Source organism: Salvelinus alpinus, chromosome 3 (genome assembly GCF_045679555.1).
Source record: "Salvelinus alpinus chromosome 3, SLU_Salpinus.1, whole genome shotgun sequence".
Classification (NCBI taxonomy): Eukaryota; Metazoa; Chordata; class Actinopteri; order Salmoniformes; family Salmonidae; genus Salvelinus; species Salvelinus alpinus.
In genome coordinates, this window is record NC_092088.1 from 85,078,537 (window position 1) to 85,095,838 (window position 17,302).

At 43.4% G+C, this 17,302-nt stretch overlaps 1 protein-coding gene across 18 annotated transcripts in view; it reads right to left on the bottom strand.

Moving 5' to 3' along the window:
- LOC139571467 (neurexin-1a-like) overlaps positions 1–17,302 on the bottom strand; it is an 865,000-nt gene that overhangs the window by 592,382 nt on the left and 255,316 nt on the right. For all 18 annotated transcript variants that reach the window (XM_071394377.1, XM_071394372.1, XM_071394379.1 and 15 more), the window contains 2 exons: positions 13,820–14,086; positions 13,488–13,662 (listed from right to left, as the gene is read on the bottom strand). In XM_071394377.1, coding sequence (XP_071250478.1) covers positions 13,488–13,662; positions 13,820–14,086 — 442 coding nt within the window. The remainder of the gene's footprint in view (positions 1–13,487; positions 13,663–13,819; positions 14,087–17,302) is intronic.

The window sequence follows — 17,302 nt, forward strand, 5'->3', positions numbered from 1 at the left end:
TGTTGTATTGAGGTGTGTTGTGGTGTATTTTGGTTGTGGTGTGTTGTGTTATGGTGTGTTGAGGTGCGTTGTGGTTGTGGTGTGTTGATGTGTGTTGTGGTATGTTGAGGTGTGTTGTGTTATCGTGTGTTATGTTCAGGTTTGTTGTGGTGTGTTTTCATGTCGACTATGTTCTAAGGAGTGTCTGGTGTCTGAGTGTGTTTGAAACCGGACACTGGGTAAACTTTCGGGAGGCTTGACGAGCATATAGCAATAACATGAGATTATAAAATACTGCCTCCAACTGGCATCCTTGTTTACTCCATAAACACAAACATTGGGGTTATGTCTCATGATATTTGTGATGTTTCAGGAACATTGGGAATATGTCTCATGATATTTGTGATGTTTCAGGAACATTGGGGATATGTCTCATGATATTTGTGATGTTTCAGGAACATTGGGAATATGTCTCATGATATTTGTGATGTTTCAGGAACATTGGGGATATGTCTCATGATATTTGTGATGTTTCAGGAACATTGGGAATATGTCTCATGATATTTGTGATGTTTAAGGAACATTGGGGATATGTCTCATGATATTTGTGATGTTTCAGGAACATTGGGGATATGTCTCATGATATTTGTGATGTTTAAGGAACATTGGGAATATGTCGCAGGATATTTGTGATGTTTCAGGAACATTGGGAATATGTCTCATGATATTTGTGATGTTTCAGGAACATTGGGAATATGTCTCATGATATTTGTGATGTTTAAGGAACATTAGGAATATGTCTCATGATATTTGTGATGTTTCAGGAACATTGGGAATATGTCTCATGATATTTGTGATGTTTCAGGAACATTGGGAATATGTCTCATGATATTTGTGATGTTTCAGGAACATTGGGAATATGTCTCATGATATTTGTGATGTTTCAGGAACATTGGGGATATGTCTCATGATATTTGTGATGTTTCAGGAACATTGGGGTTATGTCTCATGATATTTGTGATGTTTAAGGAACATTGGGAATATGTCTCATGATATTTGTGATGTTTCAGGAACATTGGGGATATGTCTCATGATATTTGTGATGTTTAAGGAACATTGGGGATATGTCTCATGATATTTGTGATGTTTCAGGAACATTGGGGATATGTCTCATGATATTTGTGATGTTTAAGGAACATTAGGAATATGTCTCATGATATTTGTGATGTTTCAGGAACATTTACCTCAAGTTCTCTAAAACAATGTCGAAGGCACGTTATGGTAGAGAAATGAACATTAAATTCTCTGGCAACAGCTCTGGTGGACATTACCGAAGCCGGCATGCAAATTGCACCCTCCCTCAAAACATGAGACAAATGTGGCATTGTGTTGTGTGACAAAACTGCACATTTTAGAGTGGCCTTAGTAATGATCATGCCATGTATCAGCTTATTGATATGCCACACCTGTCAGGGGGATGGATTATCTAGGAAAAGAAGAAATGCTCACTAACAGGAATATAAAAAATGTGTGCTCCACATTTGAGAGAAATATGAAACATTTCTGGGGTCTTTTATTTCTGCTCATAAAACATGGGACCTTTACATGGGACCTTTCAAACACTTTACATGTTTGAAAGGGCTTTTTCTATTTTCTATTTTAATTATCTATCACAGGGAAGTGATAAATAAAAGTGGGTTTACATTCAGAGAAAATCACCACTTTTCGAGGTGTTATGTTTATATGTGAAAGCTGCAATTCCTTCCCTATCCTACTCTCCTTTCCTCCACTCCACTCCTCTCTCTACTCGCTCCCTCCTTTCTTCTACTCTCTCTCGCTCTCTTTCTCTCTCTCCTCCCTCTCTCCTTCCCCTCTCCTCTCCTCTCCTCTTGTCTCCTCTCGTCTCCTCTCCTCTCCACTCTTATCTATCCTCTCTCCTCTTGAGTTTCTCAATGAAAAACGGCCCAGACTTGAGGGACAGTAGAAAAAAGGGAGGGAGGGAAAGAGAGAGGGAGAGAGAGAGAGTGAGAGAGAGAGATCAAGACAGCAAGCGAGAGCGAGAGAGGGAGGGAGAGGGGGATGAAATATACTGCTAATTAGAGGGATAATTGGATAGCAAATATAATGTTGATAACATGATTCATCCAGCGGCTTTGGTCTCCTGTCTCGCCACAGTGCAACAGTATTGGTTTAGGTCATTTTCGAGGAGTCAAATAATTGCTGTGGCTTCTGGTTCACACAAAATAATGATTGTGTGGCTGAAATGTGTTTATTTGATTTTAATCCAGAGAAGTTAGCAAAAGTATTTACATCCTCTATGAGGCTGTGGAGGGATTCTAATTGTGGTTTTAAAAGAAAACATGAATCATCAGCGTACAAAGACACCTTTGTTTTTAAGGAACGAAATTCTAATCCCTTAATATTATTGTTGGATCAAATTTTAACCGCTAACATTTCAATGGCAATAATAAATAGATAGGCCAGTAGTGGACACACCTTGTTTTACTCCTCTTGACAGTTTACAACTTTCTTAAATGTAGCCATTATTTACTCTTTTACACCTAAGGTTACTATACATAACTTTAACCCACTTCATAAGAGATTATCCAAAATTGAAATATTTGAGGCATACTTTATCAAAAGCGTTTTCAAAATCAGATGTGAAAACCAGGCCTGATTTCCTCGATATTAAATAGTATTCTATTGTTTCCAATCCTTGTCTTATATTATCTCCAATGTATTATCCATGTAAAAAATCTGTGTGATTACGAAGAATAATATCTGACTATACCCTTTTAATTCTATCCGCAATGTATTTTTGCATCACAATTTTCTAAATGGACTGGATCTTTATATTTACCACTTGGATCCTGTTTCAGTAATATTGAAATCAGGCCTTCTTGTTGCGTGTCTGATAATCTACCATTTATATACAGGTGAAGTCGGAAGTTTACATACACCTTAGCCAAATACATTTAAACTCAGTTTTTCACAATTCCTGACATTTAAATTACTAAAAAATCCCTGTTTTATGTCAGTTAGGATTACCACTTTATTTTAAGAACGTGAAATGTCAGAATAATAGTAGAGAGAATGATTTCTTTCAGATTTGATTTCTTTCATCACATTCCCAGTGGGTCAGAAGTTTACATACACTCAATTAGTATTTGGTAGCATTGCCTTTAAATTGTTTAAATTGGGTCAAACGTTTCGGGTAGCCTTCCACAAGCTTCCCACAATAGGTTGGGTGAATTTTGGCCCATTCCTCCTGACAGAGCTGGTGTAACTGAGTCAGGTTTGTAGGCCTCCTTGCTCGCACACGCTTTTTCAGTTCTGCCAACACATTTTCTATCGGATTGAGGTCAGTGCTTTGTGATGGCCACTCCAATAACAAAAATGTCCTTAAGCCATTTTGCCACAACTTTGGAAGTATGCTTGGGGTCATTGTCCATTTGGAAGACCCATTTGCGACCAAGCTTTAACATCCTGACTGATGTCTTGAGATGTTGCTTCAAAATATCCACATGATTTTCCTACCTCATGATGCTATCTATTTTGTGAAGTGCACCAGTCCCTCCTGCAGCAAAGCACCCCCACAACATGATGCTTCCACCCCCGTGCTACACGGTTGGGATGGTGTACTTCGACTTGCAAGCCTCCCCCTTTTTCCTCCAAACATAACGATGGTCATTATGGCCAAACAGTTCTATTTTTGTTTCATCAGACAAGAGGACATTTCTCCAAAAAGTATGATCTTTGTCCCCATGTGCAGTTGTAAACAGTAGTCTGGCATTTTTTATGGTGGTTTTGGAGCAGTGGCTTCTTCCTTGCTGAGTGGCCTTTCAGGTTATGTCGATATAGGACTCGTTTTACTGTGGATATAGATACTTCTGTACCTGTTTCCTCCAGCATCTTCACAAGGTCTTTTGCTGTTGTTCCGGGATTGATTTGCACGTTTCGCACCAAAGTATGTTCATCTCTAGGAGACAGAACGCGTCTCCGTCCTGAGTGGTATGGCGGCTGCGTCGTCCCATGGTGTTTATACATGCGTACTATTGTTTGTTTGTACAGATGAACGTAGTACCTTGAGGCGTTTGGAAATTGCTCCCAAGGATTAACCAGACTTGTGGAGGTCTACAATTTTTTTCCTGATGTCTTGCATGATTTCTATTGATTTTTCCATGATGTCAAGCAAAGAGGCACTGCGTTTGAAGGTAGGCCTTGAAGTACATCCACAGGTAGACATCTAATTGACAGAAATGATGTCAATTAGCAAATCAGAAGCTTCTAAAGCCATGCCATAATTTTCTGGAATTTTCCAAGCTGTTTAAAGGCACAGTGAACTTACTGTCTGTAAACTTCTGACCCACTGGAATTGTGATACAATGAATTATAAGTGAAATAATTTGTCTGTAAACATTTGTTTGCAAAATGACTTGTGTCATGCACAAAGTAGATGTCCTAACCGACTTGCCAAAACTATAGTTTGAAACATTAAGAAAGACAGTTCACTTCCTATATTAACAGTGTTATAGTGCTGTAAAGTGATTTTGATTGTATTTCTCTGAGTTTAGGGCTGGTAGAGCAATATTTGATTGTGTGCATATATGGGAAAATTGCATGTAAGTCTGTAATATAAAAAATAGCCCTGATATAATATTTCAAAACAATGATTCTTGCTAAATCCCATACCAATTCCTTCCCCTTTCACCCCTCAGCCCTATATTTACTCATTCACTCGCCACTCAGCCCTCTATTAACTGATTCACTCGCCCCTCAGCCCTCTATTCATTTGTGGAGTGGTTGAAAAATGAGTTTTAATGACTCCAACCTAAGTGTATGTAAACTTCTGACTTCAACTGTATATTTCACCCCCCCAGCCGTTTCCCATAAAACCTCATCTAAAATTGTTGAATGTGTAATATCTTTTATCTCTTACCATAATGAGACTCAAGTTTCAATTCTAATTATCAAAATGTATGTTTGTAAACGTACCATTTTAAAGTGACATGATGATTTAGTGTCTATATAGCTTTACCTTGTTAATTGCATTGCTACTAAGTAAACCTCCAATTGGTCCTCACTATTTCACCCACTAAAACCCCTCCTCATGCCGAGTTGGGTTGTCATCCCAATGCCCGGGAGACCTCCCCCGACCCCCCGAATCCCATGGCACCAGAAAGACCGGGACTCATCCTTCGAAAGACACACAATGCCTGTCACGCCCTGACCTTAGATCCTTTTTATGTCTCTATTTTGGTTGGTCAGGGTGTGAGTTTGGGTGGGCATTCTATGTCTGGTGTTCTATGTTGTCCTGTTTTGTATTTCTATGTGTTTGGCCTGGTATGGTTCTCAATCAAAGGCAGCTGTCTATCGTTGTCTCTGATTGAGAACCATACTTAGGTAGCCTGTTCCCACCTGTGTTGGTGGGTGGTTATTTTCTGTTTAGTGTTTGTTGCACCTTTCAGAACTGTTCGTTGGTCGTTTTGTTGTTTTTGTTCGCGTATTCATCTTTATTAAAAGTATTATGGATACATACCACGCTGCACTTTGGTCCTCCTCTCCTTCTCCCGACGACGTTCGTTACAATGCCACCCACAGAACAGAAGCAGATCAACCGCCATATGCATTTCCATCGCCCTCACCTCGATTTGTATTATATATAGCCATTACAAAATATATATTTTTAAAATCCTGTTTATCTTATTTTCCAAAATTAGCTATTAATATTTGTCGTAATGTTGGCAGTTTATGCAAAGGATTTTCACCTCAAACCAGTCTCGCCATTACCAAAATGACATTATGGCAAGCAATTATTATTTCAGCAAACAATTATTGTGATTCATCCTATATTGTCCCTAACATCTTTCACTCCCTTGCAACAGTTGTGGGACTCCCTTGCAACAGTTGTGGGATACACACACACGCATGTGCACACGCACGGACGCACGCACGCACGCATGCACGCACGCACGCACGCACAGACAAACACACACACACAACCCATTTCCCTCATAACAACCATAGAATCAGATCCTCAACAGTTGCACCATCCCAGAGCCCAACTCAAGAAAGGTCTTGATTATGAATGCATATACAGTTGCAGCTGTATGAGAAGGCCTGCAAAACGGAGCAAAAAAATGGGCAGAAATGGGGAGATTTGATTAACCATTGTCACAACCTAGGTGATGGAGGTCAGATATACCCCCTTCCGCTGAGACCCTGAAACACCCACACATGGTCCCCCATAGTAGCAGCTTTGAGAATTTCCTTGTATATTGTGCTCTCCCATCAGGGGGCTCTGGCTTTGCAGGACCAACCCTGCCAGGCAGGCTCAGAAGCTTGAGGGGGCGTTGCTGCTCTAGAAGGTCTCTGACCGCATTTTGGCTGCATACAGGCCACTTACAGCAGGCCCATGAAACAGATAGGGACTTCTCCTTAGTATCTGGGTTGTTCAGATGGGTGTCTAGGGTATAGGGAAATGTGTTTGTGAGTAGGTGCTCATACTCCCAAACAAATGAATTCACAGCTGTCAAACAATGAGTTTGACAATAAAAAAAATTTCGCTCCGCTCCTTCCCTTTCCTCACCTCCCCTTTCCTCCCCTCCCCCCTTCTCTCCTCTCCTCACGCTACTCTTTAAAAAAAATGTTTTGCACCTTTATTTAACCAGGTAGGGCAGTTGAGAACAAGTTCTCATGTACAACTGCGACCTGGTCAAGATAAAGCGAAGCAGTTCGACACAAATAACAACACAGAGTTACACATGGAATAAACAAACATACAGTCAATAATACAGTACAAAAAGTATATATACAGTGTGTGCAAATGAGGTAAGATAAGGGAGGTAAGACAATAAATAGGCCATAGTGGCGAAGTAATTACAATATACCAATTAAACCCTGGAGTGAATAGATGTGCAGAAATGAATGTGCAAGTAGAGATACTGGGGTGCAAAGGAGCAAGATAAATAAATAAATACAGTATTGGGATGAGGTAGTTGGATGGGCTATTTACAGATGGGCTATGTACAGGTGCAGTGATCTGTGAGTTGCTCTGACAGCTGGTGCTTAAAGCTAGTGAGGGAGATATGAGTCTCCAGCTTCAGGGATTCTACTGTCCTCTCCCCTCCCATCTCCTCTTCTCTCCTTTCCCCCTCTCCCCTCCCCTTTTCTCCACTCCTCCTCTCCTCTCCACTCCCCTCCCATCTGTTCACCTCCCCTCCTCACCTCTCGGTGCTCGGCTAGTCAGTAACATAAACAAGGCCACATCTGTGATGGTACTGTAGCTGGTCACACTGTTTAAGTAGCCCATACCACTTACTGACACAGGGGGAAATGAGAATAGGATAGAGAGAGAAGGAGCAGCGGTATCATGTGTTCTTCAAATGTTTCAATTTTAATCAAATTTGGGGGTAAATACAGGTGGTTAGCAGTATAATAGCTGCACTTGGATATAATGAAATGGTTGTTGAAATACGATAAAAACAACCAAGCCCTCGCCCCTACCAACTCGCTCAGAAGGCTTTGGGACACGTGCATATGGCGGAGGCATGAGTGAATTAGTAAATAGAGGGCTGAGGGGCGAGTGAATTAGTAAATAGAGGGCTGAGGGGCGAGTGAATTAGTAAATAGAGGGCTGAGGGGCGAGTGAATTAGTAAATAGAGGGCTGAGGGGCGAGTGAATTAGTAAATAGAGGGCTGAGGGGCGAGTGAATTAGTAAATAGAGGGCTGAGGGTCAAGTGAATTAGTAAATAGAGAGCTGAGGGGCGAGTGAACAAGTAAGTAGAGGGCTGAGGGGCAAGTGAATTAGTAAATAGAGGGATGAGGGGTGAAAGGGGAAGGAATTGGTATGGGATTTAGCAAGAGTCATTGTTTTGAAATATTATATCAGGGCTATTTTTTATATTACAGACTTACATGTAATTTTCCCATATATGCACACAATCAAATATTGCTCTACCAGCCCTAAACTCAGAGAAACACAATCAAAATCACTTTAAAGCACTATAACATTGTTAAAATAGGAAGTGAATTGTGTTTCTTAATGTTTCAATGAGGTCAGTTCTATACTTTTGTGTCACTGTTAAGTGTGTGTGTGTGTGTGTGTGTGTGTGTGTGTGTGTGTGTGTGTGTGTGTGTGTGTGTGTGTGTGTGTGTGTGTGTGTGTGTGTGTGTGTGTGTGTGTGTGTGTGTGTGTGTGTGTGTGTGTGTTGTGTGTGTGTGTGTGTGTGTCTGTGTGTGTGTGTGTTTCTGTCTGTGTGTGTGTGTGTGTGTGTCTGTGTGTGTGTGTGTGTGTGTCTCTGTGTGTTTGTGTGTGTGTCTCTGTGTGTGTGTGTGTGTGTGTGTGTGTGTGTGTGTGTGTGTGTGTGTGTGTGTGTGTGTGTGTGTGTGTGTGTGTGTGTGTGTGTGTGTGTGTGTGTGTGTGTGTGTGTGTGTGTGTGTGTGTGTGTGTGTGTGTGTGTGTGTGTGTGTGTGTGTGTGTGTGTGTGTGTGCGTGCATGCGTGCGTCCATGCATGTGTGAATGTGTGTGTGTGTCTGTTTGTGTGTATGTGTGGCCTTGCTCTGTGTGGCTTCATGGAGTACTGAAACAGTTCATGTAATTTCCACTAGTGGAGAAGGAGCAGTAAACATGGTCAGGGGGCGTAACTAATTTGCACCGTGATATTGCCAGGGCCTTGGCTGAGAACACACGCTAACAAATTGCTGCTTAGACAAGCAAATCAACAGGGACCACAGAGCTGTTTTACTGGGGGCTCAGAGGGGCTGTGTGTGTGTGTGTGTGTGTGTGTGTGAGTGTGTGTGTGTGTGTGTGTGTGTGTGTGTGTGTGTGTGTGTGTGTGTGTGTGTGTGTGTGTGTGTGTGTGTGTGTGTGTGTGTGTGTGTGTGTGTGTGTGTGTGTGTGCGCGTCTAATACTGGGTGTTCTAAAAGGCACTGATGACACAGTGGGAGAGAGGACTGGGATTCCTAACCAGCATGGTTATGTAGTGACTGTTTGAGGGACTGTAGCCTTCATTTATTCATCACTACTATGGCATCCATATTAGGAAGTCACTAAATTGTCAGATGAAACTCCCTCAGTTGTCATACAAAACGCTTTCAGTAGTCAGACATAATTCATAGTACGTCTACACGCAGTGGACAAGGGAACAGATGCAAGATGGCGCCGACAAAGATGGTAGCCTCGCTTCGCGTTCTTAGGAAACTATGCAGTATTTCGATTTTTTTATGTATTATTTCTTACATTGTTACCCCAGAAAATCTTTAGTCTAATTATATACAGCCGGGAAGAACTATTGGATATAATAGCAACGTCAACTTACCAACATTACGACCAAGAATACGACTTTCACAAAGCGGATCCTCTGTTCCGACCACAATCCCAGGACAATGGATCTGATCTCAGTAGGCGACCCAAAACAACGGCGCCGCAGAAGGGGCAGACGGAGCGGTCTTCTGATCAGGCTCCGTAGACGGGCACATCGCTCACCGCTCCCGTGTATACTACTCGCCAATGTCAACAAGGTAGACGAAATTCGAGCAAGGGTTGCCTTCCAGAGAGATATCAGAGATTGTAACCTTCTCTGTTTCATTGAAACATGGCTCACTCGGGACATGTTATCAGAGTCGGTACAGCCACCCGGTTTCTTCACGCATTGCGCCGACAGAAACAAACATCTCTCTTGTAAGAAGAAGGGCGGGGGTGTATGCCTTATGATTAACAATTTGTGGTGTAATCGTAACATACAGGAACTCAAGTTTTTTTGTTCACATGACCTAGAATTCCTTTCAATCAAATGCCAACCACATTATTTACCAGGATAATTATCTTCGATTATAATCACAGCCGTGTAAATCCCCCCCAAGCAGACACCTCAACGGCCCTGAAAGAACTTCACTGGACTCTATGTAAACTGGAAACCATACATCCTGAGGTGGCATTTATTGTAACTGGGGATTTTAACAAAGCTAATCTGAAAACAAGGCTCCCTAAACCTTATCAGCATATCGAATGCACGACTCGAGCTGGCAGCATTCTGGATCATTGCTAATCCAACTTCCACGATGCATACAAGTCCCTCCCCTGCCCTCCTTTTGGTAAATCTGACCACGACTCCATTTTGTTGCTCCCAGCCTATAGACAGAAACTAAAACAGGAAACGCCCGTGCTCAGGTCTGTTCAATGCTGGACCGACCAATCGGATTCCATGCTTCAAGATTGCTTCGATCACACTGACTGGGATATGTTCCGGATAGACTCAGACAACAACATTGATGTATACGCAGACTCAGTGCGTGAGTTTATTATTGCAAAGGTGATGCATCGGTGATGTTGTACCCACTGTGACTATTAAAACCTTCCCTAACCAGAAACCATGGACTGATGGCAGCATTCGCGCAAAACTGAAAGTGTGAACCACTGCTTTTAATCATGACAAGGTGACCGTAAACATGACCGGATACAAACAGTGTAGCTATTCCCTCCGCAAGGCAATCAAAACAACCTACGCATCAGTATACAGACAAAGTAGAGTCGCAATTCAATGGCTAAAACACGAGACATATGTGGCAGGGTCTACAGTCAATCATGGATTACAAAACGAATATCAGCCCCGTCGCGGACACCGACGTCTTGCTCCCAGACAAATTAAACAACTTCTTTGCTTGCTTTGGGGACAATACAGTGACACTGACACGGCCCGCCACCAAAACCTGTGGACTCTCCATCACCGTGGCCAACGTGAGTAATACATTTAAACGTGTTAACACCAGACGGCATCCCTAGCCGGGTCCTCAGAGCGTGCACAGACCAGCTGACTGGTGTGTTTACAGACATATTCAATCAATCCGTATCCCAGTCTGCTGTACACACATGCTTTAAGAGGGCCACCATTGTTCCTATTCCCAAGACAGCTAAGGTAACTGAGCTAAACGACTATCGCCCTGTAGCACTCACTTCTGTCATCATGAAGTGCTTTGAGAGACTAATCAAGGATCATATCACCTCCACCCTACCTGACACCCTAGACCCACTCCAATTTGCTTACCGCCCCAGTAGGTCCACAGATGACGCAATCGCAATCACACTGCACACTGCCCTAACCCATCTGGACAAGAGGAATACCTATGTAAGAATGCTGTTCATCAACTACAGCTCAGCATTTAACACCATCGTACCCTCCAAACTCATCATTAAGCTCGAGACCCTGGATCTTGACCTCGCCCTGTGCAACTGGGTCCTGGACTTTCTGACGGGCCGCCCCCCCCCAGGTGGTGAGGGTAGGAAACAACATCTCCACCCCGCTGATCCTCAACACTGGGGCCCCACAAGTGTGTGTTCTCAGCCCTATCCTGTACTCCCTGTTCCCCCATGAATGCGTGGCCATGCACGCCTCCAACTCAATTATCAAGTTTGCAGACAACACTACAGTGGTAGGCTTTATTACCAACAACGACGAGACGGCCTACAGGGAGAAGATGAGGGCCCTCGGAGTGTGGTGTCAGGAAAGTAACCTCACACTCAATGTCAAACAATACAAAGGAGATGATCGTGGACTTCAGGAAACAGCAGAGGTATTTGATACACTGCCGATTTTGCAGGTTTTCCTACTTGCAAAGCATGTAGAGGTCTGTAAGTTTTATCATAGGTACACTTCAACTGTGAGAGACGGAATCTACAAAAATCCTGAAAATCACATTGTATGATTTTTTATTAATTAATTTGCATTTTATTGCATGACATAAGTATTTGATCACCTACCAACCAGTAAGAATTCCAGCTCTCACAGACCTGTTAGTTTTTCTTTAAGAAGCCCTCCTGTTCTCCACTCATTACCTGTATTAACTACACCTGTTTGAACTCGTTACCTGTATAAAAGACACCTGTCCACACACTCAATCAAACAGACTCCAACCTCTCCACAATGGCCAAGACCAGAGCTGTGTAAGGACATCAGGGATACAATTGTAGACCTGCACATGGCTGGGATGGGCTACAGGACAATAGGCAAGCAGCTTGGTGGGAAGGCAACAACTGTTGGCGCAATTATTAGAAAATGGAAGAAGTTCAAGATGACGGTCAATCACCCTCGGTCTGGGGCTCCATGCAAGATCTCACCTCGTGGGGCATCAATGATCATGAGGACGGTGAGGGATCAGCCCAGAACTACACGGCAGGACCTGGTCAATGACCTGAAGAGAGCTGGGACCACAGTCTCAAAGAAAACCATTAGTAACACACTACGCCGTCATGGATTTAGAATCCTGCAGCGCACGCAAGGTCCCCCTGCTCAAGCCAGCGCATGTCCAGGCCCATCTGAAGTTTGCCAATGACCATCTGGATGATCCAGATGAGGCATGGGAGAAGGTCATGTGGTCTGATGAGACAAAAATAGAGCTTTTTGGTCTAAACTCCACTCGACGTGTTTGGAGGAAGAAGAAGGATGAGTACAACCCCAAGAACACCATCCCAACCGTGAAGCGTGGAGGTGGAAACATCATTCTTTGGGGATGCTTTTCTGCAAAGGGGACAGGACGACTGCACTGTATTGAGGGGAGGATGGATGGGGCCATGTATCGCAAGATCTTGGCCAACAACCTCCTTCCCTCAGTAAGAGCATTGAAGATGGGTCGTGGCTGGGTCTTCCAGCATGACAACGACCCGAAACACACAACCAGGGCAACTAAGGAGTAAGAAGCATCTCAAGGTCCTGGAGTGTTCTAGCCAGTCTCCAGACCTGAACCCAATATAACATCTTTGGAGGGAGCTGAAAGTCCGTATTGCCCAGCGACAGCCCCGAAACCTGAAGGATCTGGAGAAGGTCTGTATGGAGGAGTGGGCCAAAATCCCTGCTGCAGTGTGTGCAAACCTGGTCAAGAACTACAGGAAACGTATGATCTCTGTAATTGCAAACAAAGGTTTCTGTACCAAATATTAAGTTCTGCTTTTCTGATGTATCAAATACTTATGTCATGCAACAAAATGCAAATTAATTACTTAGAAATCATACAATGTTATTTTCTGGATTTCTGTTTTAGATTCCGTCTCTCACAGTTGAAGTGTACCTATGATACAAATTACAGACCTCTACATGCATTGTAAGTAGGAAAACCTGCAAAATTGGCAGTGTATCAAATACTTATTCTCCCCACTGTATATACTGTACTCGATACCATCTACTGCATCTTGCATATGCCACACGGCCATCGCTTGTCCATATATTTATATGTACTTATTCTTATTCATCCCTTTACACTTGCGTGTATAAGGTAGTTGTTGTGAAATTGTTACATTACTTGTTAGATATTACTGCCCTGTCAGAACTAGAAGCACAAGCATTTCGCTACACTCACATTAACATCTGCTAACCATGTGTATGTGACCAATACAATTTGATTTGATCTGATTTGAACAGGATAACCTTAGAATGATTAAAGACTCAAATCAAGACACTATGGCCCCCTCCAAAATCCATAACACCAATGACAACAAAATCAAATATCATTACCTGATCGTCCGTCCCGCTGGAAGTCTACGTGGTACCACTCCCCATCGTTGACCTTCTTGTTGACGGCCCTGGTCTTGGTGGTCCCGGACCCCATGTCCAGCAGTAAATACAGGTGTCCGTCCAGCATCTCGATGGCAAAGAAGTCCACCTTCAACGTCAGGGGGCTCTTGGAATCCTTGAATTCAATTAAATCAAACTTTATTTAAAGAGCATGTAAAATCCCAACACACAGTAAAAAAGTGAAGACGATAAAAAAAGAAATCAGGATGAATATAATATCAGAAAACAAGCAAAAAATGTAAAAGTATTTTATAAAATAATATCGTAATCACCTTGGGGGCCTGTTTGGGCTTGCCGTGGCTGAAGAGGAGAAGCCCGCTGGGCTCTGTGGTACGGAAGTCAAAGGAGATGGAGCCTGTCTTCTTGGCGTTCCATTTGTTGAGAGTTATGAAGGACTCGGGGGTCTCGAAGGTGATGGGGTCAAGGGTTGCCACGTTCTCACATTTAAAAGCCACGATGCCATGAACCTTCATCTTGGCATCACCCAGTTTGGCCATCCTGGACAGCTCGAGTCGCACGTCGTTGTTTTTGTACACAACCTAGGTTGGTGGAGGGAGGAAAGGGGAAGGGAAGGGAGAAACAGTTCATCCATCTGGCCAAAAGTAGTGCACTACTGTATATAGTAAATAGGGTGCCATTTAGAACACAGCCAGTCGTTGGAAGTGTATGACCAGAAATGGTACAATATTCCTTAAATACTGCACTACTGGCCAAAGGTAGTGCACTTTAAAGCGTTCTATTTTGTATGCACCCCATGTTTGGAAGTGTATGTGTGTGTCAGTCAGACTTATTTTTGCAGAACCCAATCACTTGGAGAAGTAAAAACGCTTTGAGAAAAGCATATGTCATTTCCTCTTTTGAATGTAAACATTAACTTGAGATAAATCGAGGCCTGTATCAGAATAAACTATTGCAGCCTCAACCTTTGAGAACTGGCATATTTTCCAGAGCTTTTGAAAAGGGCATAATTTGAATGTAATTGAAATGCAATTTCACAACACTCTGACTTTTTAAAGGAACCTACAACAATATATGTATTCAGTAATCAATATAGAAAAATATGAACTTAAGAATGTGTATCTACAGTAATCATATATTATTGACCTTTGTGTATAGTTTTGTAAAACTGTACATTTATTTAGTTTTCAATTAGCTTTACTGTATAGCACTGTGCTGTGTAATGACATGAAAACTCAGGGAGGCAGCTATGTTTGGTACTAATGCAGACAGACCACTGTTTTGTTCTCCTAGGACCTTCATACCACTATATTGTTCCCCCAGGACCTTCAGCCCACTGTCTTGTTCCCCCAGGACCTTCAGACCACTGTCTTGTTCCCTCAGGACCTTCAGACCACTGTCTTGTTCCCCCAGGACATTCAGAACACTATATTGTTCCCCCAGGACCTTCAGCCCACTGTCTTGTTCCCCCAGGACCTTCAGACCACTGTCTTGTTCCCCCAGGACATTCAGAACACTATCTTGTTCCCCCAGGACATTCAGAACACTATATTGTTCCCCCAGGACCTTCAGACCACTGTCTTGTTCCCCCAGGACATTCAGAACACTATCTTGTTCCCCCAGGACATTCAGAACACTATATTGTTCCCCCGGGACCTTCAGACCACTGTTTTGTTCCCCCAGGAACTTCAGACCACTGTCTTGTTCCGCCAGGACATTCAGAACAGTATCTTGTTCCCCCAGGACTTTCAAACCATTGTCTTGTTCCCCCAGGACCTTCAAACCATTGTCTTGTTCCCCCAGGACCTTCAGACCACTGTATTGTTCCCCCAGGACCTTCAGACCACTGTATTGTTCCCCCAGGACATTCAGAACACTGTCTTGTTCCCCCAGCCTCGCCCGCTTTGTTTATGTGTAATTGCTGCTGGTCTTGTCATGCAGGGCTCCTGCAAAAGAGACCTTGGTCTCAATGGGACTCCATGCTAAAATAAAGGTTAAAAAAAGTATATTATTTTGTACTGTACATAAAAAGGACAAGTTTCACTTATTGCAAATAGCAGCAGAGCTGTGTTGTGTGTGACGAGATATGGCCTGGTTTGTAACCTGAGTGGAGACACAGTCTTGTTCCCTCAGGACCCGTAGCAGCAGCCTTGTCAGCAGTGTTTGCAGGACTCTAACTAGGGTCCTGCTTGGCCCACCCGTGCGTGACGAGCTGCTGTAGCTCTACAGTGGCACTACCTTTCACCTCGGTCCACCTGAGGCAGCAGTGGGGCACAGCACAGTGGATCAGGGTATTAGTGTAGCAGGGAGGCCCTATTTAGGCAAAGAAGTGGCCGTAACGGAGGAGGTTTGGTGAACCACACTTTTGTGATTAGTATAGCCTTTATTGAAACATGAAGCCCTGGGTTAACTCCCTGAGCAAATGCCTGGCTTGGGGTGGGTGGTTAAGTAGATAGGTAGGTAGGTAGGTAGGTCAGTCAGTGGGAGGGAGGAAGGGAGTTGGATGTACTTGATAAGTGAGAGATGGAGAGTGACGAGAGAAAACATCTGTACACTGTAAGTGTTGCAGTAAAACATGCTGGTACTGTAGGTAGGTAATGTAGGTAGGTACTCTAGGGAGGTGGCTGAGGAAGGAGGGAGGTGGCTGAGTGTGTGGGTCTGTGAGGAAGGAGGGAGGTGGTAAAGTGTGTGGGTCTGTGAGGAAGGAGGGAGGTGGCTAAGTGTGTGGAGGGAGGTGGCTAAGTCTGTGGGTCTGTGTGGAGGAAGGGAGATGGCTAAGTGTGTGGAGGGAGGTGGCTAAGTCTGTGGGTCTGTGTGGAGGAAGGGAGGTGGCTAAGTGTGTGGGTCTGTGTGGAAGTAGGGAGGTAAGGAAGTGTTTGAGAAGTGAGAGCTAACAGCTGTACACAATGCAGGTGTTGCAGTAAAAATGCTAATTAAGGCCTCAGCAGGAAACCTGATTAAAATATACCCTGCTGATGATGGATGTGCCTCTCACTACCAATCTACAGGCATCTAAATTCATTAGGCTCTCTCTCTCTCTCTCTCACACACACACACACACACACACACACACACACACACACACACACACACACACACACACACACACACACACACACACACACACACACACACACACACACACACACACACACACACACACACACACACACACACACACACACACACACAGTCTGGCGCAGCTAACCTTGTAGGGACATACAATTCAGTCCCATTAAAAATTATATTTTCCTTAACCCCTAACCCTAACCTTAACCCTAACCTGAACCTTAACCCAAAAACCTAACCTTAACCCTAACCCTAAATCTAACCATTGTTCCTAACCCTAACCCTAAAACTAACCCTAGCTCCTAACCCTAAACCTAAAACTAACCCTAGCTCCTAACCCTAAAACCAACCCTAGCTTCTAACCCTAACCCTAAAACTAACCCTAGCTCCTAAAACCCAAACCCTAAAACAAACTCTAGCTCCTAACCCTAACCCTAAACCGAATTCTAACCCTAACACCAATTTTAACCTTAACCCTAAATCACATAGAAATAGCATTTGACCTTGTATTGGGACCAACATTTTTGTTGTGGGGACGTCTGGACCCCATATGTATAGTTAAACATGTCGACACACACACACGCACACGCACACACACACACACACACACACACACACACACACACACACACACACACACACACACACACACACACACACACACACACACACACACACACACACACACACACACACCACAGGAGCTGACAGGAGGGCTAAAGAGTCTA